Here is a 25,202-nt window from a genome sequence, read left to right as displayed (position 1 = left end):
CTAAAATATGGTGGTCTCCTCAATCTTAGTTAGTTGTCTAAAGTTATACTACATCTGAAGTCAATCTGGCAACATCATAATCATGAGAAACGGTTTTGCTACTAATTATTTGCCTTCCTTTATTAATGTTATTGTGTTGTCAAGCCAAATCCGAGTTGTATTGAGGTAGGCTGACATTAGTTGGTACAAGCAAGCTAACGTCAGCTATGCTAGTGTAACAGTTTAACTTTAGTCCGTCCTTCGCCCCGACCCGGGCGCGAACCAGGGACCCTCTGCACACATCAACAACAGTCACCCACGAAGCATCGTTACCCATCGCTCCACAAAAGACTGGTGCAAGAGCAAGGGGAACCACTACTTCAAGGTCTCAGAGCAAGTGACGTCACCGATTGAAAGGCTATTAGCGCGCACCACCGCTAACTAGCTACCCATTTCACATCCGTTACACTAGCAATACTAGTGATAATGATTATCAAAATATACATAACTAGATACATAAACAGTAATCTATGGTCAAGCTACCGGTATACTCACCACCAATTAGCTTGTTCGCTAACCGCTAGGCCAAGAGCATTGGGCCAGTAACCGAAAGGTTGCTGGTTTGAATCCCCGAGCTGGTAAGGTGAAGAAATCTGTCAACAACAGCTAATTCACAGGCGCCTATGACATGGATGTCGATTAAGGCAGCCCACCTCTCTGTTAATCAGAGGTTGGGTTAATTGCAGAAGACACATTTCGGTTGAATGCATTCGGTTAGGCAACTGACTAAGTTTCCCTTTGTTGGCATATGAGTTTTTGATAAAATCTAATTCAAATTGCAAAAATAGAAGTGTATAATTTTTTTCAGGAACTTTTGTATAAAGATGGAATAGCATCAATCTGCATTAGATTTGTGGCAATATATCATACAACCTGCCCTTTAAGAATGTAATGTTGTGTTGTTATGTTTGCACTTTCTTTTTTTCTTTCTTTTTTAAAAATTTTATCCCATTTTCTCCCCAATTTTCTCCCCAATTTTCGTGGTATCCAATCGCTAGTAATTACTATCTTGTCTCATCGCTACAACTCCCGTACGGGCTCGGGAGAGACGAAGGTTGAAAGCCATGCGTCCTCCGATGCACAACCCGCCCAAGCCGCACTGCTTCTTAATTAACACAGCGCGCCTCCAACCCGGAAGCCAGCCGCACCAATGTGTCGGAGGAAACACCGTGTACCTGGCCCCCTTGGTTAGCGCGCACTGCGCCCGGCCCCCCACAGGAGTCGCTGGAGCGCGATGAGACAAGGATATCCCTACCGGCCAAACCCTCCCTAACCCGGACGACGCTATGCCAATTGTGCTTCGCCCCACGGACCTCCCGGTCGCGGCCGGCTGCGACAGAGCCTGGGCGCGAACCCAGAGACTCTGGTGGCGCAGTTAGCACTGCGATGCAGTGCCCTAGACCACTGCGCCACCCGGGAGGCTTGTTTGCACTTTCTACTGAAAAGGATGATGGTCTAGTTAATAAGAGATGCTGGATGTAGGAGCTTGAATTGGATGACATGGGAAATGCTGAATGGACTTTTGTCCAAAGAAATGAGAAAATAAGCTAAATTCATATTAAAAATAAAACAAAGTGTCGATGATTCCCCATCGTATCTGGTAGGAGTACGTTTCTGGGATTATGTACACCCGACTTGGTGAATCCAATGAAAATATCCAAAGTGGTGGAGAAAGCAAAGTAAAATCAGTATCAACTGGAATTACATGGATCTCTCTCAATTTGGAGATTATCATGTGTTGTGCTTTGAGCTACGGAGCAGGGCACCTATTAAATTAGTAATTTCTGGAGTTTTGGAAGAAGTTGACATTGAAATATTAAATGAAATTCCTGGAGTGGTCAATGTACGCTTGATGAATAATGTGGTTAATAGCAGGAAGGAGAAGAGTCGTTTGTCCTTGTCAGTGGCGATTTTAGCCGATATGTTGCTGGATTGAATCCCCGAGCTGACAAGGTAAAAAACTGTTGTTCTACCCGCGGGGCCAGACAAGGCAGTTAAACCACCGAGAAAAGAATTGTAGACAGACAAGGCAATTAACCCACTAGGCTGTCATTGTAAAAAGAATTTGTTTATAACTGACTTGCCCAGTTAAATAAAACAATTATGCTGTGCTAACCTGAACGTTGAGCCGTGGTCCTTGTGTGCAAACTTTGTCATCGAAATTTGGCATTCTCTGCATTTATGGTGCTTTCAAGACAACTGGGAACTCTGAAAAAACAAGGTTGAATCATGACGTCAGTGATCTTCAGGTCGGAGCTCTAGAAAGAGGCCCGAGTTGGATGACCGTTCAAAACGTATTTTCCCAGTCGGAGCTAGTTTTTTTTCTGAGTTCCCAGTTGTCTTGAATGCAGCCGAAATCATGCCAGATTGACAGCATGGCCATTGTATTCAACCTTTTCTGGTCCATGGTGTTGCATGTGAATGTTTATCCTTTTAAACTTGGAAAAGAGACCCTTTCAGACAGATGTTTTAAATCCTAAAACCCAGACTTGGACCACACACCCTCTCCACCTAATAGCAGGCAAGAGAAGCAAAATAGTGATTGCTTTGTGACGCTTGCAGTTAGCCATTGATTCCTTCCAAACCCCTCAATGTTACATTTGCGACTTTCGGCTTGTTGTGTAATGTTTATGTCCAATGGCCGATGAGCGCTGATAAGTTTTATCTATAACTTCTCTTCATATGAAAAGGATTTGCCAGGAGATTGTTGACGTGATTCATGATAATGACTACTTGTCTAACTTGCTAGCTAAGATTGTGAAAGTATGACGTTGAAATGAACAGTCCAATCAAAGCTACGTTAGATATAACATGATTTGACGTCATTTTATGTGTGGCCAATGGCATTGAGCCTTCATGGACCGCCACTTCTAATGTAAATCTGTGGCAGCACCCAAAGGGGCTTGAACTGCCTAGCTCTCCCTGTAGATTCTGTGGAGACATAGTGTCCCCATGAGTGACAGAACACTGAGCCAATCACGGCGAAACTAGAGAAGATTACCAATGCCTACGCTCTGTATTTTCGCTGGCTGCCCTTCCACCACAGAAAGCACTGAGCTAGGCTGAAACACCTGCCTTACTCAAGAAAGAGACCATGTTTGTATGCGGCTTTATTATTTTTTATTTAACCTTTTTTTTAACTAGGCAAGTCAGTTAAGGACAAATTCTTATTTACAATGACGGCCTACAAAAAGGCAAAAGGCCTCCTGCGGACACCGGGGCTGGGATTAAAAATAAATTAAATAAAAATGTAGGACAAAACACACATCATGACAAGAGAGAAAAAACAACAGTACATAAAGAGAGACCCAAGACAACAACATAGCAACTCAAGGATGATTTTTTTTGACAATGTTTGCAAACTGATATGTGACACGAATTAATGCCAAAATAACATGCAAAACAGGCACAAAAAATACATACTTCTTTGCTAAAAAGCTGGGGCTCAAAACAAGGCCCCTGTATGATGGGTCACCACAGGTCCTTGTGTTTTTTTATATGGAGTCCCTCATGACCCGAGTGCAGCTGAGACATGTGTTCTATCCAGTTAGAGCCTTCTTATCCAAACCTTTTCAGTGTAAGCGATGTAATAAATCTGGACATATGGGAAGAGTCTGCAGACAGAAGGAGCCGGGATGTGGGATGTGTGGGGAAAATCGCTATGATTGAGACTGTTTAGCTGAAGAGAGTGGCCAAGTAGGAAAGGGTTGTAACTGTGGTGGAGAACATGAGGTGACATCCTTGGATACCCAAATACAGTGAGTTTGCCAAAATCAGGGAAGTTCAGTCTGTTTCCTATGCGGAGACGGTAAAAAGGGTAGGAAGTCCAAAAGGTCCGATGGTAGTGAATGCCATTAGATCTACACTGCAACATACTTCAGCCTGCGAATCACCAGCAGGACACTTTGTGTCTTTTATAGCGATGGTGGTAAACGGCACTTAACAAGTTGAAAAGAAGTCAAGACAGATTGACATCATCTGACCTTGCTATGTTGTTGTCTTAGGTCTCTCTTTATGTAGTGTTGTCTCTCTTGTCGTGATGTGTGTTTTGTCCTATATTTATATATATATATTTTTTAATCCCAGCCCCCGTCCCTGCAGGAGGCTGTTTGCCTTTTGGTAGGCCATCATTGTAAATAAGAATAAGTTCTTAACTGACTTGCCTAGTTAAATAAAGGTTAAATAAATAAATAAAACACGTTTATGCAGCTGAACTATTTCTGGGACTAAAAGATTTCACACCCGAGGAACTACATGGAAAACTGTCTCGTGTTGTCTCATTTGAGTTTTCGAATGACTGAAGGAGTGGGAATGTATATATTTTTTGTTAATTATTATTTAAAAAATTGTAGTTCGTGAGGATGAACGTTAATTTCCCCTTCCCGTATGGAATTTACTTTTATTTATTTTTTCACCCCCGTCCAGTTGGTGGCGACCTTACAGCCCTGCCACAAAAGGACCAGCTGACATCATGTCAGTGATTCTCTCGTTAACACAGGTGTGAGTGTTGACGAGGACAAGGCTGGAGATCACTCTGTCATGCTGATTGAGTTCGAATAACAGACTGGAAGCTTCAAAAGGAGGGTGGTGTTTGGAATCATTGTTCTTCCTCTGTCTACCATGGTTAACTGCAAGGAAACACATGCCCTCGTCATTGCTTTGCACAAAAAGGGCTTCACAGGCAAGGATATTGCTGCTAGTAAGATTGCACCTAAATCAACCATTTATTGGATCATCAAGAACTTCGAGAGCGGTTCAATTGTTGTGAAGAAGGCTTCAGGGCGCCCAAGAAAGTCCAGCAAGCGCCAAGACCGTCTCCTAAAGTTGATTCAGCTGCGGGATCGGGGCACCATCAGTACAGAGCTTGATCAGGAATGGCAGCAGGCAGGTATGAGTGCATCTGCACGCACAGTGAGGCGAAGACTTTTGGAGGATAGCCTGGTGTCAAGAAGGGCAGCAAAGAAGCCACTTCTCTCCAGGAAAAACATCAGGGACAGACTGATATTCTGCAAAAGGTACAGGGATTGGACTGCTGAGGACAAGGGTCAAGTCATTTTCTCTGATAAATCCCCTTTCCGATTGTTTGGGGCATCCAGAAAAAAGCTTGTCCGGAGAAGACAAGGTGAGCGCTACCATCAGTCCTGTGCAGTGGTGGGGCGTCAGGGCCAGCAAGGTCTTCTCTGCTGGCCTAAACATCATCAGAATAATTTTTTTTTTTTTTTTTAATATATTTTCCCACAAATATGTATTAAATTATTCCCCAGAGTAAGAGTTATACTCTTCATTTCATAGCTTTCCTCTTGGTTGCACTGCTTCCAGCCCCAGGTTGAGATTTGGAGGACTGGTCTTTATGTTAAATCTTTTATCCAATCTGTCACGGCTCCTCCTCTGCAGTGCAGGGGCGGTTCCTCCTGCAGGCAGAGGAGGGTCGTTAGTGATTGGAGTCACCTGGGCTCTAAGTATTTAAACTGTCACTAATCACTACTCTCTCTCTCTGCTCCTCCAGGTATGCTCATGATTTGTTTGTTCCTTTGTAGTTTTGCATAGTTTTCACTCAGTCATGTTCTCACACACATATTCACGCATCCATGCACTTTACATACACCTTACATCATGATACTTCCACACCTCATTCCTTTTTCTTAGTTTAAGTTAATAGTTTGTTTATAATAAAGAACACTTTTAAATTGGCCTATACCTGTTGTTCGTGTCCCCTCATTTTTGTCACAGGCTATGAGCTGGCTTGTGACAAATCATATTCAGCCATCATGTGTTGCCAGGGGTCTAAAATCTGCCCTCAGGCCTTCAGAATCAACAGTGCGGGCGCTTGTAGCTTAAAGTGAATGGAAATGAAAATTTAGTGTCAACCAATCAGCTTTAGAGTTGGCTATTGTACGCCTGCTGGCTGGCTCCAGTGTTACACAGGAGCCAGCTAGCAGGCGTAGTGCGTGCACGTCTTTTGATTGGATTACCAATATTGAGAGGCAGGTCCTATGGGCAGGTCTATGCAGAACTAGGAAACTGAATTTGATAAACAAATTAATTCGCGTACTACTAAGCTGTTTTTTCAATCCACAATGGCGGAAGGAGGAGAAGATATCGATTTGGTCGAGGATATAATTATAACGCCATTCTCAAGACAAACTTTTCAAGAAAAGTTAGACATTGTAAGGAGAGGTCGCCCGACGCCGACGTCTAAATGTAGAGTGTCTAGAGCCATGGCATCATAATGATGGTAATAAGAGGTGGATTAATTCGGGTGGGACTGTGTAGGACCTCACTGAAGGCCCAGGCCCCAGGCCCACGGCACGCCACTGGTCCTGTGTCATGCCAAGAGTAAAGCATCCTGAGACCATTCATGTGTGGGGTTGCTTCTCAGCCAAGGGAGTGGGCTCACTCACAATTTTACCTAAGAACACAGCCATGAATAAAGAATGGTACCAACACATCCTCCGAGAGCAACTTCTCAAAACCATCCAGGAACAGTTTGGTGACGAACAATGCCTTTTCCAGCATGATGGAGCACCTTGCCATAAGGCAAAAGTGATAACTAAGTGGCTCGGGGAACAAAACATCGATATCTTGGGTCCATGGCCAGGAAACTCCCCAGACCTTAATCCCATTGAGAACTTGTGGTCAATCCTCAAGAGGCGGGTGGGCAAACAAAAACCCACAAATTCTGACAAACTCCAAGCATTTATTATGCAAGAATGGGCTGCCATCAGTCAGGATGTGGCCCAGAAGTTAATTGACAGCATGCCAGGGTGGATTGCAGAGGTCTTGAAAAAGAAGGGTCAACACGACACATTAAATGCTTGTAATTATACTTCAGTATTCCATAGTAACATCTGACAAAAATATCTAAAGGCACTGAGGCAGCAGACTTTGTGAAAATTCATATTTGTGTCATTCTCAAAACTTTTGACCACGACTGTACAGTTGTCACGGCAAAAAGTCAAAATGGTTTTATCTTAAAAATTCCTGAAAACAAATATGTGCTTTTTGGTCTTAATTTAAGGTTAGCAGTGTGGTTAAGGTTTGGTTTAAAATCACACCTGTCTATATAATACGTTTTCATCCCTAATGCCTCTGATCTGGCGGACTCACTAAACACAAATGCTGTGTTTGTAAATTATATGTTGGGATGTTGGAGTGTGCCCCTGGCTGATCGTAAATTTAAAAAACAAGAACATCGTGCCGTCTGGTTTGCTTAATACAAGGAATTTGTTGTATAGCATTTACTTTGTACTTTTACTCAAATGTGACAATTGAGTACCTTTTCCACCACAGTACATTTAAAACCAGATACGTTTAGACTTTTACTCAAGTAGTATTTCACTGGATGACTATCACTTGAGTCATTTTCTATTAAGTTATCTTTTACTTAAATATGACAATTGAGTACTTTTCCCACCAATGTCACTAATCAATGATCGTTCATTCCAACGATTCTGTGGTGACTTAGTACACCATATTTGCTACTCCCAAAAAAGTCAGCGGACGTCTTCGTATAATTACGGTGAGCTGCGTTATTCACCGGAAGTCGTTTTGTGTACACAGACAGACGCGTCACAGTTTGTCTGATCTTTTCCAATTTCTCCCTCTGTCGTTAATCTCGTCAGCTATCGATGTTAACAAACATGCAGGCTATTCTGTCTTTACAGACACAACTTGCCTCGATAATGGACGTGCTTGCTAGAGCGGCCGTTGACGAGATAAGTCAACTCTTTTCCGAGAGCTCGGCTGATTTGCAGTTGGAGGTTTCTCGCAGCTACAAAGAAAACGAAGCTCTGAAAATGAGGATGAAGGTGATGAAGAACGAGCTTTTCACCCTGCGACTACAAAGGGCGAGTACACCGCGGGGCAGTCGCTTTTCTTTCAGCAGAACTTTATGCAAGCCTCGGGGGAAACTCGCAGGTTGGTTGAGGCTCTCAAACTGCTATCTGGGAGCCATAGGTGTATCACAGATGATCCATTATATTAATCAGATACTCTAGTGGCCGCTCTAACACAATCTCTTTAAAAAATGGAAGGCAGTCGGGAGGAGACTATCAGGTGGGACCGTTCTAGCCAACGAGAGGGCAGATACGCATGTGAACAACGGGCACAAAGTCACAAAATCAAAATAGGCTATATCATAAAAATGTATGAAAACAAACATTTGCTATTTGGTCTTAATTTAATGTTAGACATGTCGTTAGGGTTTGGTTTCAAATCACATTTTAAGAAGATGGGTAGTAGAAATGGGCGGGGTTTAGGACTTTGTGTTTGAGGTAACTAGTGACGACCAGGCACAACTCTGATATAAAGTGTTTTTTTCCAAAGTTGCCGGAATGTCACGTGTCCTACTTATATTAGTACACTCCTAACAACCGAACCATTACAACACGTATATTCGATCAAATAAGCCACACATAGCAAATAAGAAATACATTTTTTTGTTAACCAAATTCGACACTTTCATTCACCTCCATACAAAGACTTCGCTTGGTGAGAAAAAATCGCCACCTGCTGGAAAATACAGATTTTGGGCCCAGTTATCCCTCTGGCTTCGCCTCATCATCTCTGGGTGGATTCCGTTGGATTCCGTTTACTCGAAACGAAAACCATTTTGCAACATAAACAACAGTTTCTATTGTCCAAATTTAGTTTGGACCCTCCTCGTTTTATTCAGTTTGCTCTGTTTGCTTCCATTTGCTTCCTAAAGTAAACGTTTTTCTCTAGGACAACAGATTTTGCAACTGAATCCGACTAATGAATACACTCCAGTCAATTGAACATAATATGTTGGAAGAGGAATGGTTTTTGACCTTTGCTCTCCCTCATAGATAAGACACCTGAGCACCAGACATCCATTTACAGCAGGGATGATGCCCCTATTACAATAGGGGAAGAGGAGATACCATCCACAGTCAAAAAAGAGGTCAGTGGCAATATTAACAACTCATCACACATTGCTGACATAGGCTACTACTACTCTAGAAATGTTTACATGTCTGTGTAAATGTGTGTGTTGTATGGTTCAGTGTGCAGATGTGGAGAGTCCAGATGTCATCTTGATAAAAGATGAGGAGGGTCCTGAGGATGACTTTGGAGGATGTGGGCCAGATGCAGGTGTGTAGAGGACGAAGAAGAGAAGGAAGAAGATGATAGGATGGTATATAGACAATTGACAGCCAGATAACTACCAGATGATATTATCGTTTTGTTTCCCGTAGGTCATGACGATATTTGTGGTGAGAATGTTACCATGGTGACACCACAGCCGGAACATGCCACCCAGAGACTAGGTCACGATGAGGGACCATACAGCATGAACGACCCCCACGGTCATGGTCGAGGTGAAGAAGCGCTGTGCAGCGTGACCAGTACTGAGAACTACCCTTTCTTCAGAGCCCCAGAACTACTTCAGAGTTTGCCCTCACACTCTGGTCTGCTGCCGGACCACACAGTCAGCCATCAGATACAGCTGAATACTCATTCTATTGGGGAACCACTGCAAGGCAACCCCCAAATGAGGGGCTTGCAAAGTGACAGAGGGGGTCTGCCGAGAGGGGATACAGGAGGACGGGGTCTGAAAATCGTACAGGTAGCTTCCCTAGAAACCACCCCAACGACCCCAACAACAACCTTGGTAACAGGGGGTGTGACTGTGAGGCGCCCTAGTCTTGTAAACCAGTTCCAGCGCCACCACGTCCCCCATGGTACCAAGCCGTTGTTCTGTAGCGACTGTGGGAAGCGCTTCTCTCGCCGGCTTGACTTGATCCGCCACCGGGCGGTCCACACAGGAGAGAAGCCTGTCATATGCAACCTGTGTGGGAACTCGTTTGTCAACAAGACGACACTGAGGGTCCACATGCGTATTCATACAGGGGAGAAACCTTACATGTGCTCCCTGTGTGGGAAGGGTTTCACCCAGAATGGCAGCCTGACCATCCACCTGAGGACCCACTCTGGGGAGAAACCCTACAGCTGCTCCCAATGTGGAGCTTCTTTCAACAACCCCAGCAACCTGCGCAGACACATGGTCACACACCCAGAGCAGGCAGGGACGCTGACACTCTGACACCCAAACTCACCGGTGGCCAGTGGAGCTTAAGGTTCTTTATTTTTCTTCAGCATTCTCTCATTCTTGTTCTCGCTCGCTCTCTCTCTCTCAATTCAATATAAGCTTTATTGGCATAAATTGGTTGTTTCCACTGTGGCCAAAGCAAAGTATATGAAGTATTACATAAATTAACAATGTTTTTGAGCAACAATAATCATACACGGTGAACAAAAATGTAAACGCAACATGCAACAATTTCAAAGATTTTACTGAGTTACAGTTCATATGAGGAAATCAGTCAATTGAAATAAATCCATTAGGCCCTAATCTATGGATTTCACATGACTGGGAATACAGATATACATCTGTTAGTCACAGATACCTTAAAAAAAAAAAGGCGTGGCGTGGATCAGAAAACCAGTCAGTATCTGGTGTGACCACCATTTGCCTCAAACAGCGCAACACCTCCTTCGCATAGAGTTGATCCGGCTGTTGATTGTGGCCTGTGGAATGTTGTCCCACTCCTCTTCAATGGCTGTGAGAAGTTGCTGCATATTGGCGGGAACTTTAACACGCTGTCGACAATGTTGATCCAGAGCATCCCAAACATGCTCAATGGGTGACATGTCTGGTGAATATGCAGGCCATGGAAGAACTGGGACATTTTTAGCTTCCAGGATTTGCTTCCATAACCCCACCGTCACCATGGGGCACTCAGTTCACAATGTTGATATCAGCAAACCGCTCACCCACACGAGCCATACATGCTGTCTGTCATCTGCCCGGTACAGTTGAAACCAGGATTCATCCATGAAGAGCACACTTCTCCAGCGTGCCAGTGGCCATCGAAGGTGAGCATTTTCCCACTGAAGTCGGTTACGACACCGAATTGCAGTCAGGTCAAGACCCTGGTGAGGACAACGAGCTTCACTGAGACTGTTTCTGACAGTTTGCAGAAATTCTTCAGTTGTGCAAACCCACAGTTTCATCAGCTGTCCGGGTGGCTGGTCTCAGACCATGCCGCAGGTGAAGAAGCCGGAGGTCCTGGGCTGGCGTGGTTCACAATGTGGTCTGCGGTTGTGAGGCCGGTTGGACGTACTGCCAAATTCTCTAAAACGACGTTGGAGGCAGCTTATGGTAGAGAAATTTACATGACATTCTCTGAGATTAACATTACATTCTCTGGGAACAGCTATGGTGGACATTCCTGCAGTCAGCATTCCAATGCTCCCTCAACTGGAGACATTGTGTTGTGTGACAAAACTGCACATTTTAGATTGGCCTTTTATTGTCCCCAGATCATGTTGTTTAATCAGCTTCTTGATATGCCACCTGTCAGATGGATGGATTATCTTGGCAAAGGATAAATGCTCACTAACAGGGATGTAAGCAAATTTGTGCACAACATTGAGAATAAGCATTTTTTGCCTATGGAAAGTTTCTGGGATCTTTTATTTCAGCTCATGAAACATAGGACCAACACTTTACATGTTGTGTTTATATTTGTGTTTAGTGTATATCAACAAAAACAATTATACATTCTCTCACACTTCCCGCCCCAGACTGGAACCCACATCTGTCCCGTCGCTCTTACTCTCCCCATCTCCCTGATTTACACTCTGTTTACACATAAAGTTACTGTATGAGTAGATTTTAGTAAGTAACATACTCTGGCCGAAATGAATAAACACTATGTTTTGATATGAAGGAATGAATGAGCAAATGCTTTTTTTCTGACTCAGTGGCTGCACCACTAAGCCAATACTCATATATACAGTGCCTTCGGAAAGTATTCAGACCCCTTGACTTTTTCCACATTGTTATGTTACAGCCTTATTCTAAAATTGATTAGATTTTCCCCAATCTGCACACAATACCCCATAATGATAAAGCAAAAACAGGTTTTTTGAAAATTGTGCTAATTTATTAAAAACTGATATCAGTTATTTAAGTATTCAGACCCTATACTCAGTACTTTGTTAAAGCAAATTTAGCAGCGATTACAGCATTGAGCCTTCTTGGGTATGACACAAGCTTGGCACACCTGTATTTCGGGAGTTTCTCCCATTTTTCTTTGCAGATCCTCTCAAGCTCTGTCAGGTTGGATGGGGAGCATCGCTGCACAGCTATTTTCAGGTCTCTTCAGAGATGTTCGATCGGGTTCAAGTCCGGGCTCTGGCTAGGCCACTCAAGGTCATTGAGACTTGTCCCGAAGCCACTCCTGCGTTGTCTTGGCTGTGTGCTTAGGGTCGTTGTCTTGTTGGAAGGGGAACCTTCAGCCCAGTCTGAGGTCCTGAGCGCTCTGGAGTAGGCTTTCATCAAGGATCTCTCTGTACTTTGCGCCATTCATCTTTCCCCTCGATCCTGACTAGTGTCCCAGTCCCTGCCTCTGAAAAACATCCCCACAGCATGATGCTGCCACCACCATGCTTTACCGTAGGGATAGTGCCAGCTTTCCTCCTGTCGTGAAGCTTGGCATTCAGGCCAATCTTGGTTTTATCAGACCAGAGAATCTTGTTTCTCATGGTCTGAGAGTCCTTTAGGTGCCTTTCGGCAAACTCCAAGCGGGCTGTCATGTGCCTTTTATTGAGGAGTGTCTTCCGTCTGGCCACTTTATCATACAACCCTGATTGGTGGATTGCTGCAGAGATGGTTGTCCATCTGGAAGGTTCTCCCATCTCCAGAGAGAAACTTTAGAGCTCTGTCAGAGTGACCATCAGGTTCTTGGTCACCTCCCTGACCAAGGCCCGTCTCCCCCGATTGCTCAGTTTTGCCGAGCGGCCAGCTCTAGGAAGAGTCTTGGTGGTTCCAAACTTCTTCCATTTAAGAATGATGGAGGCCACTGTGTTCTTAGATCTTCAATGCTGCAGAAATGTTTTGGTATCCTTGCCCAGATCTGTGCCTTGACACAATCCTGTCCCAGAGCTCTATGGACAATTCCTTCGATCACATGGCTTGGTTTTTGCTCTGACATGCACTGTCAACTGTGGGACCTAATATAGACAGCTGTGTGCCTTTCCAAATCATGTCCAATCAATTGAGTTTACCACAGGTGGGCTCCAATCAAGTTGTAGAAACAGCTCAAGGATGATCAATGGAAACAGGATGCACCTGAGCTCAATTTCGAGTCTCACAACAAAGGGTCTGAATACTTATGTAAATAAGGTATGTTTTAACGTTTTATTTTTAAAACATTTGCAAAAACTTGTTTTCGCTTTGTCATTATGGGGTTTTGTGTGTAGATTGCTGAGGATTTTTTTACATTTAATTTTAGAATAAGTAACTAAATGTGGAAATCAAGTGGTCTGCTGAATACTTTCCGTAGGCACTGTATATAACAGTAAACAGTTGTTTGTAGTTTTACCTCTAGAGTGCAGCATTGCCTCCTTTTAGCAATCTTGTACTGTGGCTTTTAGCCTAGAGATTCTTCACCGTCATGGGGGTCTCTTCAGGAATCTTCAGGAAATTGGGACATTCCTTACATTGTTCCACCCCCCCCCCCCCCCCCCCCCACACACACACACACACACATCCCGCAATTTGATATTGTTTATCTGGCCAGTTGACTTTACTAAAGCTTCCACGGTGCTTTTAAGGCAAATAGCTAGCAGAGCATGAGGTAAACTTAGGTAACTGTTTGATGTAAATGCTCATCATAAAACGTCAGAAGGATATAAAGGACAATTTTGACCACATGGGCAGACAGTTTCATGCGACACACACAGCCTACCGATGCAGTCCATGCACTTACACAGGGTGACAAATACCGTTTTGTCAGCACATGTTTTAACTCTGTTTTCTGTTTGTATGTATCAGAGTTTAAAGCCAGACAAAATCAGTGGCACAGATGGAACTATCCAAGCAGAAGATAACTATCCTAAACATGATATTTGACAACCAAAAACAATTCCATATCACTTTTGAAACGCAATAAATAGCCTATTAACTTATTGACAAGTTAGCAAATGATACAGTATGTTGGATTCACTTATCCAACTCAACCACAAATGAAAGTTAAAGAATGGGATTAAGTCAGTGGCTCAGATTGAACTATCCAAGCAGAAGATACATGGGGGGAGAGTCTGGGACATTTCACAACTTCAACATCAAGTTTTGAACCCATACCAATTGAATATATATAGATTTATTTTTTCATGTCCATTCAGTTGGATATTTGTGGAGAAGTACATTTTCGAGTGTGCTGTGTGCTCCTGACTATTCATTCTGCAACCTGTGACACCATTACTTGGGCGGAATCTTGTTCGGCCAACTGTTATCCGTGTTTACGGTAAAATGTATCTGTTATGCCCGCCCTCTAGCCCCCATGTATTTGTCCCGTTGCTTTGCTCCGACCGAGTTTGACCGAGAAACCAGGAAAGAAGAAGAAGAAGAAGCAGAAACGGGGATAAAATAAATACGTTGGGAAGAGGCCGAGAATACGAGACGGGTATGTAAGTAAAATAAAAGATACAAGGCTATTGAATGGATCGTTTGGAAGTGTTTTACTTCACAAACCGCAGTGTCGTCAAGGAGTGGTCACTGGGGCACAGATCAGCACGACTTTTCCAATGCCCGTGATTGGGGTTAAAACGCCCAAATTCCGCTCTACACGGATAGCCAGCTTGAAGTCTGTCTAGTAGGCCAGTGTCTACCTCAAGTGGAGGCGGAGGACCTATTATCTAGCTAGCTACCAAACATTTTAACCAGCGCGCAAAGGTTCGTTTAAATTCAAACTCAAGACTGCTCGGTGTGTTAGCAACTAACGTTAGCTTGCCAGCTAGTTTGTGCTAATCTACGCACACCACGGATGGATAGTAAACTGGTTAGCTAGTCAAACAAGCTAGCCAGCTAACGATAACTTGGTTAGCTAATCCTCTTGTTAGCTAACAGTGGCTAACTGGTCAACCAAACGAACTAGCCCGCGAGTTTTAGAAATACACTTGCTGCATCCTTGTAACGTTAATTCATAACTAGTTAGCTGACGGTATTCCATTGTTTTTATTTGCTCAATGTAGCTAGTTACTGTGACTGTTACTGTTTGGATGAAAACCCATCTGAAAATCCAGATAGCCATCGTTCCCTGAATACCCATGCACCGACTGATCTTTTGTTTGAATTTCACATAACCCTGGCCTCAATCGACCTCATTCAACTTGCTGTTAAACCTATCAATTTAAGCAAAATAACATTTTGTAGATACAAAAAAATCGAAACACTTATTTTGGCACGATTGCCATATGAATGTCCTTGCTGACTAACGATAATAGCTAGTTAAGTGTTTTTCGTGTTAGTATGGCTGGTTGATCAAAAATAACCTAACTTTTTGGTTTGTGCTTCCCGGGCAACTCATTTGACTAGTCACTTAGCAAGACTGGAGTGTTTAACTTAACATTTTCACTGTTAAACCTTCGCGGTAACTCCTATGTTTTTGTCGTTATAGTATCTGAAGTGTGGTGACAACAGCCCCACTTCAAACGAGGGGACAAGCAAGCATTCAGTATTGACTACACCCGATACAGGTAAGGGTGGTTGAGTTGTCCCATGTTTTCTCCCCATGTGAAGGATTATAAGATAAACCAAAGCCTGAACTAAGAACAAGTTCTCCCTTGACCATATTTAATTAGATGTGTTTGCTATTGCCTTTGGTTGTTTTTGTCATTACCAGTTATGGAATGTGTATGGCTGCATATAACTGTGGTTGGGGTGGTCTTCAAGTCGAATTCCCCCCACAGGTGTTTTTCCCCTGTCAGCTAACCTGTTCCGGTGGTTCCTGAGTGAACTTGTTTTGTTAGGGAAAAGGTTGGGTGGGATGAACTGTCGACATGTGCTTTGAATAAGAAGGATCCAACCCCGTATATTGGGTTGTAATGATTCGCATTTGTATTTCATGTCTAGCCGAGGAAGGCAGTTAGGTCACTGTTTGTTGCTTGTTCCCGTGAGGTGATGTTGGAATTCATTTGGGTATATCAGTCATGTCTGGTGCCGTTGCAGGTGTTCCTCAGTCTGATAACAGTCAACAAGGGATCTCCCTGAGACCTTCACTGTGATGCAGTGCAGGTGGAACAGGAGAGCACCCGAGTGTGTCTGTGTACACTAACAGACCATGTTTTAGTTGTTGTGAAGTAGCTGAGATTGTTGATATTCTACAGGCGATGTTTGTGTGACCAGATGATTTGTCTACAGGTTATAGTCTTTAAAGCAATCATTTATGTCACATGCTTCGTAAACGGGTGTAGACTACCAGTTAAATGGTTACTTACGAGCCCAACACAGAGAAATATGTAAAAATAATAACACAAAGAATAAATACACAATGAATAATGATAACTTGGCTTTATACATGGGGTACCAGTACTGAGTCGATGTGCAGGGGTATGAGGTAGATATATAGATAGGGTAGGGGTAAAATGACCAGGCAACAGGATAGATAAACAGTAGCAGCAGCGAATGTGATGAGTCGAGTGTTAGTGCAAAGAGGGTCAATGCAGGTAGTCTGGGTAGCTATTTGGTTAACTATTTAGTAGTCTTATCGCTTGGGGGTAGAAGCTGTAAAGGGTCCTGTTGGTTCCAGAATTGGTGCATCGGTGCCATGCAGTAGCAGAGAGAACAGTCTAAGACTTAGGTGGCTGGAGTCTGACTATTTTTAGGGCCATCCTCTGACATCTCCTGGTATAGTGGTCCTGGGTGGCAGGGAGATTGGCCCAATGATGTACTGGACCGTACGCGCTACCCTCTGTAGCGCCCTGCGGTCGGATGTCAAGCAGTTGCCATACCAAGCGGTGACGCAGCCAGTCAACATGCTCTCAATGGTGCAGCTGGAGAACATTTTGAGGATCTGAGGACCAATGCCAAATCTTTTCAGCCTCCTTAGGGTGAAGAGTGTTGCCGTGCATTCTCGAAGGTGTGTGTGCACCATTTTTATTCCTTAGTGATGTGGACAGAGTTTTTAAACTCTCGACCTGCTCTACTACAGCCCCATCGATGTGGATGGGGTGTGCTCGTCCTTCCGTTTCCTGTAGTCCACAATCAGCTCCTTTGTCTTGCTGACGTTGAGGAAGAGTGAAGACACCCACCAGTTGGTATTTTCATGCTCTGAGTACGTGTCCTGGTAATCAGTCTGGCACTGCAGCCTTGTGGAATGTTTACTTGTTTTAACCCTTTGACACGTATGAACACACGGGTCTGATAATTTTGCAGTGGGCCTGGCCTTGTACGCTCAAACCGGTGTGATTAGAACACTTATTTAGAATGTCCAGTTACGATTGACGCAACAGTCAGTGTTTGAGCTGGCCACATTTTTTTTTCACAAGTGTTTTGCACAAACAGTTTTTAAAATGTAATGTCCTCAATGTGAGCAGCTGTTTTTTGGTATGCAATGTTCAGACATTCACAGAAGTAGAGACGGCATAACACAATTCTCATCCAAACCGGAAAAATGTAGGTTACATTGCAAAATGTAGCACTAACTGAGGAAAGCGTGACCTAACACAAGCGGTCATATTTAGTTAATTCTTGGCTGACAGAAACCATGATATTAATTAGCTTATAGCAATTACAGTAAGTTATCAGATGATGGGTATTTGTGCGCGCCCGCCGTGTGTTTTTTTAGCGTCAAGCGATAATGAAAGGTTACAAGATGATTTGGGTCTGTTTGCAGGATGCATGTTGAAGGGGGTGTGTGATCTACCATCATTCATTTCTGAAAGTGTAACCCTTAACCTCTCTTAGGTACGTGAGACGTTAGCGTCCCACCTCTTCAACAGCCAGTGAAACTGCTGGGCGCCAAATTCAAATACAGAAATACTCATTATAAAAAATTTGGAAAACAAAACATATTTTACATAGGTTTAAAGATGAACTTCTTGTGAATCCAACCACGGTGTCAGATTTAAAAAATGCTTTACGGCGAAAGCATACCTTACGATTATTTGAGAACATAGCCCAGCAGACAAATCATTACAAACAGTAACCAGCCAAGTAGAAGAGTTATACAAGTCAGAAATAGAGAGAAAATGTATCCCTTACCTTTGATGATCTTCATATGGTTGCACTCAGCAGACATTCACTTTCTCAATAAATGTTCCTTTTGTTCGATAAAGTCTCTTTATATCCAAAATCCTCAGTTTTGTTCGTGTTTTCTTCAGTAATCCACAGGCTCAAACGCAGTCAAAACAGGCAGACAAAAAATCTAAATTGTATCTGTAAAGTTCATAGAAACATGTCAAATTATGTTTATATTCAATCCTCAGGTTGTTTTTAGCCTAAATAATCGATAATATTTCAACCGGACAATAACGTTGTCAATATAAAAGGTAAACAAGAAAGGCACTCTCGGTCGCGCGCATGAAAAAGCTCTGTGACACTTTAGGGTCCACTCATTCAGACTGCTCTTACTTCCTCATTTTTCAGAATACAAGCCTGAAACAATTTCTAAACACTGTTGACATCTAGTGGAAGGCATAGGAACTGCAATTTGAGTCCTAAGTCAATGGATACGGTAATGGCATTGAATAGTAAACTACAAAACCAACAAAAAAAACTACTTCCAGAATGGATTTTTCTCAGGTTTTCGCCTGCCAAATCAGTTCTGTTATATGCAGACACTATTTTAACAGTTTTGGAAACTTTTGAGTGTTTTCTATCCATATTTACCAGTTATATGCATATCATATCTTCTGGGCCCAAGAAGCAGGCAGTTTAATTTGGGCATGCTTTTCATCCAAAATTCCGAATGCTGCCCCCTATCCTAGAGAAGTTAACGTCGTTTTGTTATAACGTCTTTGGTCTGACATGTGTGACAACCAGAATGCATTGTATGATATCAAAAAACATAGCTGACAATTAGCTTAGCATTAGCTCATCATAATCAGTACAACCTTCAAAAAAGTATTTTACACACGTGTCCATTACAATCTATGCAATGTATGATTTGTCAGCAGTGCTTGAAAATGTGAATATAACAGTAAATACATAATGCTCCATACATGCATACGGTGTGCTACAGTAGAAATGACGACACTATATACAGAAACTATAATGGTAACGTAATAAGGAACTTACTTTGATAGGAACTCACATGTCCAAAGTTGTTAGTAGTGAAGGCAATGCAGGCGCCAGCCGGAAAATGTGCCAGGGAGGAAAAGTTTGTTCTTGGGCTCTGGTCGAATAGAGGTTTGTCCTGCTCAGTAACGCCTCAAATGTAAATTGCCCGCATCAGTGAAATTGATCACTTCTATGTGAATGATGAGGCAGAACATACCTCAATTCAAACTGTTGGTAGAAAATAAAACTGGTTAGAAAATAATTTGATATTGACAAGTTGAAACAGCTTATAATTTGCAGGCAGCATGCCTTGGTTTGAGGGCAGCATGGGTTAACTGTCCTGTAACAATCACATTTTGGAACATTGAGTGCTTTCTGACATCACACGCATAAAAAAACTCACGCTGGGGTGACCGGTAATAATAGTTGGAACTCACATGTGAAAAGGTTAAAGGTCTTATTCACATTGGCTACATAGAGCGCGATCAGTTGTCCGGTACTGCTGGTGCTCTCATGCGTGGTTCAGTGTCGCTTGCCTCGAAGCGAGCATGGAAGGCATTTAGCTCGTCTGGTAGGGCAGCCCGAGGCTGGGTTTCCCTTTGTAATCTGTGATAGTTTGCAAGTTTTACCACTTTTGAGCGTCAGTCGGTGCAGTAGGATTCGATCTTAGTCCTTTATTGAAGCTTTGCCTGTTTGATGGCTCTTCAGAGGTCATGGCAGGATTTCTCATACAAGTCCGGATTAGTATCCCACTCCTTGAAAGCCGCAGCTCTAGCCTTTAGCTCAGTGTGGATGTTGCCTCCATAGCTTCTGGTTTGGATATGTACGTACAGTCACTGTGGGGACGACGTCGTCGATGCACTTATTAATGAAGCCGGTGACTGATGTGAAACATGTAAACATATTCCAGTCTGTGCTTCATTGGATTACTACTGTAATTGAGCGTGTCACTGGTACTTCCTGTTTTGAGTTATTTTGCTTGTGAACAGGAATCATGAGGATAGAGTTATGGTCATATTGTATGGGTTTCTGTGTGTGGAGTAAAGGTGAAGTAGAGTAATTCTTTTTTTAAATATATTTTTTTGCGTCTAGTTGCACAGGTGACATGCTGGTAAAAATGAGGTCAAACTGATTTGTTTCCCTACATTAAAATCACTTGCCTTGAGAAACGCTGCCTCTGGATGTGCATTTTCTTGTTTTCTAATGGCCCTATACAGAAAAATATAGAACGCTTTTGTTACATAGTCTGATCTGCAGCTTCTGAGGTGAGCAAGAACTTGGGACTTCTTTAACATTTAGAGATTTTGCACCAGCTGTTGGTAAAAGAGACACACCCCTCATCTTACCCGAGGCTGCCGTCCGATCTTAACGATGCATGGAAAAGCCAGTGAGGTGTATAATGTCCATGTTCAGCCACGACTACGAGAAACAGGATATTACAGTTCAGTTACGTTCACCAACACAACAGAGGGCAATGGCGGTCTAGATGCTCGCCGACTTAGTCTAATAATGACGCCACCTTGCTTGCCTCTCTTAACCCCCTTCTCTTTCAAGTCCCGGGGATCAGGCCTGGTCTGGGGTAAGAATAACTGCCAGAGTTGCTGACTTGTTTTAGTAGAAATCTCCATAAAAATTGACGTTCGTGATCGCTGTTCTGATGTCCAGAAGCTGTTTTCAATCATAGGATGTGGCAGAAACGTTATGCACCCCAAAATGAAGATCAGAGTAAAAACACACAAAATGGCAGAATTGGTCAGGAGCCTGTAAGACGGCAACTATCCACTGCAGTGCCATCACTATTCGCCTCATGCGCCATAGGCTAAGTTTGTGTGTGTGTACACTACAGTGTTTGGGAGGTTTAGTGTGTGCGTGGAGGTAAGTGGATTAATAGTCTAATTCCTTAATCTTATTACCAGCAACACACACTTAAATCAACACGAAGGACTGTAATCTAATTTATCGTCTAACACTGGCGCACATGTCAGATATTCAGACGTGTTGCTACAGTTGCAGGTGCAGCAGAGTGGCCAAAATTATGGCCAACGTGGCCAAAATTATGTGGACAACTCATTCCAAAATCAAAGGCGTTATTATAGTTGGTGCCCCCTTTGCTGCTATAACAGCCTCTACTCTTCTGGGAAGGCTTTCCACTATATGTGGAAACATTGCTGCGGGGACTTGAATCCATTAAGCCACAAAAGCGTTAGTGAGGTCAGGCACTGATGTTGGGCGATTTAGGCCTGGCTTGCAGTCGGCGTTCCAATCCATCCCAAAGGTATTCGTTGAGGTCAGGACTGCATGCATGTCAAGTTCTTCCACACCGATCTTGTCAGCATTTCTGTATGGAACTCGCTTTGTGCACGGGATCATTGTCACGTTGAAACAAGAAAGGGCCTTTCCCAAACTGTTGCCACAAATTTGTAAGCACAGAATCATCTAGAATGTCATATGCACTAGCATTAATATTTCCCTTCACTGGAACTAAGGGGCCTAGCCTGAAACATGAAAAACAGCTCCAGATCATTATTCGTCCAACAAACTTTACAGTTGGCACTATGCATTGGGGCAGGCAGCGTTCTCCTGCCATCCGCCAAACCCAGATTGGTCTGTCGGACTGCCAGATGGTGAAGCGTGATTCATCACTCCAGAGAACGCTTTTCCACTGCTCCAGTGTCCAATGACAGCAAGCTTTACACCACTCAAGCCGACGCTTGGCATTGCAAATGGTGAGCTTCACACCACTCCAGCCGACACTTGGCATTGCACATGGTGATCTTAGGCTTGTGTGAGGCTGCTTGGCCATGGAAACCCATTTCATGAAGCTCCCGACAAAAAGGTCTTGTGCTGACGATGATTCCAGAGTTTGGAACTCTGTAGTGAGCGTTGCAACCGAGGACAGACAATTTTTACACGCTTTGCACATCAGCACTTGGCTGTCCAGTTCTGTGAGCTTGTGTGTCCTACCACTTCGCGGCTATAGAGCTGCTGCCTATGCTGTCTGACAATCACTGTTAGTAAACTCAGCAAAAAAAGAAACATCCTCTCACTGTCAACTGCGTTTATTTTCAGCAAACTTAACATGTGTAAATATTTGTATGAACATAAGATTCAACAACTGAGACATAAACTGAACAAGTACCTCAGACATGTGACTAACAGAAATGGAATGATGTGTCCTTGAACAAAGGGGGGGGTCAAAATCAAAGTAAGTCAGTATCTGGTGTGGCCACCAGCTGCATTAAGTACTGCAGTGCATCTCCTCATGGACTGCACCAGATTTGCTTTACGGCAAAACACAATATTCAATAATCTGAAAATAGCGTTCAGCCACAAAAGCAAGCCATACAGTTACCCGCCCAAATTGTGCAGTCAACAAAACTCATAAAAAGCATTATAAATCTTCACTTACCTTTGCTGATCTTCGTCGGAATATACTCCCAGGACTCCCACTTCCACAAGAAATGTTCGGTTTTTTCAGGTAATGTCCATCATCTATGTCCATAATAGCTATTTTTGTCACGTGTTTGGTATACAAATCCAACGTCAGGAAAGCGCCTTCACTAAAACCTGACGAAATGTCCAAAAGTTCTGTAACAGTCCGTAGAAACATGCAAACGATGTATTGAATCAATCTTCAGAATGTTGTTAAACATACATCTTGAATAACGTTCCAACCGGAGAATTACATTGACTTCAGTTGAGCGATGGAACGGAGCTGCCTCTCACGTGAACGCGCGTGGTGACCTCATGGCAGTGCTTACTCATTCCTGTCTCCTTCGGCCCCCCTTCACATTAGAGTCATCAGACAAAGTTCTATTGACTGTTGACATCTAGTGGAAGCCGTAGAAAACTCATCCATATCTCGCTGTAATTTCAATGGGAGCTTGGTTGAAAATCTACCATCCTCAGAAAACATCCAAACAGGAAGTGGAACTTCTCAGGTTTTTGCCTGCCATATGAGTTCTGTTATACTCACAGACATAATTCAAACAGTTTTAGAAACTTCAGAGTGTTTTCTATCCAATACTAATAATAATATGCATATATTAGCAACTATGACTGAGGAGCAGGCCGTTTACTTTGGGCACCTCTGTGCACCTTTCATCCAAGCTACTCAATACTGCCCCTGCAGCCATAAGAAGTTAACAACATTGTAGTTACTCCACAATACTTCCTAATTGACAGCGAAAAGGAAGCCTGTACAGAATAAAAAATATTTCCCAACTTGCATCCTGTTTGCAACTAAGCAAAGTAATACTGCAAAAAATGTTGCCAGGCAATTCACTTTTTTCATGAATACAAAGATCATTGTTGTGTTTGTGGCGAATCCAATACATTACTGATTACCACTCCATATTTCCAAGCATACAGTGCATTCGGAAAGTATTCCGACCTCTTGACTTTTTCCACATTTTGTTACATTACAGCCTTCTAAAATGTATTTAAATTTATTTTTTTATTTTTATTTTTACAAACGTCCTGAGTGCTCTAGAGCAGGTTTCCATTAAGGATCTCTTTCCCGCGATCCTGACTTGTTTCTCAGTCCCTGAAAAACATCCCCACAGCCTGATGCTGCCACCACCATGCTTCATTGTAGGGATGGTGCCAGTTTCTAAACTTGCATTTAAGAATGATGGAAACCACGGTTCTTTGGGACCTTTAATGCTGCATACATGTTTTTGTGCCCTTCCCCAGATCTGTGCCTGGACACATTCCTGTCTCGGAGCTCTACGGACAATTCCTTTGACCTCATGGCTTTTGCTCTGACATGCACTGTCAACTGTGGGACCTTTTTATATAGACAGGTGTGCCTTTCCAAATCATGTCCAATCATTTGAATATACCACAGGTGGACTCCAGTCAAGTTGTAGAAACATCTCAAGGATGATCAATGGAAACTGGATGCACCTTACTCAAAATTGAACACTCATCGTAAAGGGTATGAATGCTTATGTAAATTAAGGTGTTTATTTTTAATACATTTGCAAAAATTTCTAAACCTGTTTTCACTTTCTCAGTATGGGGTATTGTGTGTAGATTGAGAATTAAGATCCATTTTAGAATAACACTGTAATGTAACAAATGTGGGAAATGGGAAGGTGTCTGAATACTTTTTCTAACGAAGGCACTGTAGTAGCGGCTTCATGTTACGTGTATGCTTGTAATCGTTAAGGACTTGGGAGTTTGTTAGGATAAAAAAGAAACGGAATGGAGCTAAGCACTGGCAAAACCCTAGAGGAAAACCTGGTTGTCTACGTTCCACCAGACACTGGGAGATGTGTTCACCTTTTTCAGCAGGACAATAACCTAAAACACAATGTCAAATCTACACTGTAGTTGCTTAGCAAGACAGGGAATGTTCCTGAGTGGCCAAGTTAGTTTTGACTTAAATCTATGGAAAGACCTGAAAATTATGGTTTAGCAATGATCTAAAACCAGAATTTTGAAAATAATGATGGGCTAATGTTGCACAATCCAGTTGTGGAAAGCTCTTAGAGACATACCCAGAAAGACTCACAGCTGTAATCGCTTCCAAAGGTGCTTTTACAAAGTATTGACCCAGGGGTTTGAATACTTATGTCATTTAGATTTTTGTATTTCATTTTCCATAAATTTGCTAACATGTCAAAACATGTTTTCACTTTGTCATTATTTGGTATTGTGTGTAGATGGGTGAGGAAACAATATATTTAATCAATTTTGAATTCAGGCTGTAACACAAAAAAAATTGGAATAAGTCAAGGGGTATGAGTACTTTCTGAAGGCAATGTAGGCCATGTTTTTTCAGGTAGAGAGCTCGCAAAGCAACTGCTTTCCAGCCCTCTAGATCGCACGTTCTCTCGTCTCTTTTCCACACCTATTATTATAGCTTAGTGCTCAGCACAGACTGGATAAGTAGGCGGGCAACCAATGGATTATGGTCATTGTAGTTTAGTGCAGAAAACATGGTAATTAACTGTGGAAAATTTGCCTGTTGGAAACTACTACATCAATCAGATTAAGCCTGAAATGTGAGATCTCTACAGAAACTGTGCATTGAGCACATAGAAAAAACCTGAGCAAAATGGAAATC

The 25,202-nt window shown here is 42.8% G+C and overlaps 2 protein-coding genes across 2 annotated transcripts in view; both read left to right on the top strand.

Annotated features, from left to right (window-relative positions):
* Positions 1 to 7,619: 7,619 nt before the first annotated feature.
* LOC120047442 (zinc finger protein 436-like) lies at positions 7,620 to 10,404 on the top strand. Its single transcript, XM_038992971.1, has 4 exons — positions 7,620 to 7,956; positions 8,868 to 8,962; positions 9,066 to 9,153; positions 9,258 to 10,404. Exons 1-4 carry the CDS (start codon positions 7,668 to 7,670, stop codon positions 10,103 to 10,105), a joined length of 1,320 nt encoding a protein of 439 aa, XP_038848899.1. The 5' UTR covers positions 7,620 to 7,667; the 3' UTR covers positions 10,106 to 10,404.
* Positions 10,405 to 14,524: 4,120 nt separating this feature from the next.
* Positions 14,525 to 25,202, top strand: part of LOC120048086 (catenin delta-1-like) — a 42,285-nt gene continuing 31,607 nt past the window's right edge. Inside the window, exons 1-2 of the mRNA XM_038993785.1 lie at positions 14,525 to 14,538; positions 15,528 to 15,606. The gene's annotated coding sequence lies outside the window, so the exon portion shown is untranslated. The remainder of the gene's footprint in view (positions 14,539 to 15,527; positions 15,607 to 25,202) is intronic.

This window comes from Salvelinus namaycush, chromosome 5, assembly GCF_016432855.1.
Source record: "Salvelinus namaycush isolate Seneca chromosome 5, SaNama_1.0, whole genome shotgun sequence".
Lineage (NCBI taxonomy): Eukaryota > Metazoa > Chordata > Actinopteri > Salmoniformes > Salmonidae > Salvelinus > Salvelinus namaycush.
This window is presented reverse-complemented; position numbering and strand designations above follow the sequence as displayed.

Bases quoted from the DNA above. Each gene is read 5' to 3' on its own strand.
- LOC120047442 (XM_038992971.1), top strand. From the start codon at position 7,668: ATGTTAACAAACATGCAGGCTATTCTGTCTTTACAGACACAACTTGCC. The intron at 7,957-8,867 runs GTTGGTTGAGGC...TCTCCCTCATAG, and splicing joins GCCTCGGGGGAAACTCGCAG to ATAAGACACCTGAGCACCAG. The intron at 8,963-9,065 runs GTCAGTGGCAAT...TGTATGGTTCAG, and splicing joins CATCCACAGTCAAAAAAGAG to TGTGCAGATGTGGAGAGTCC.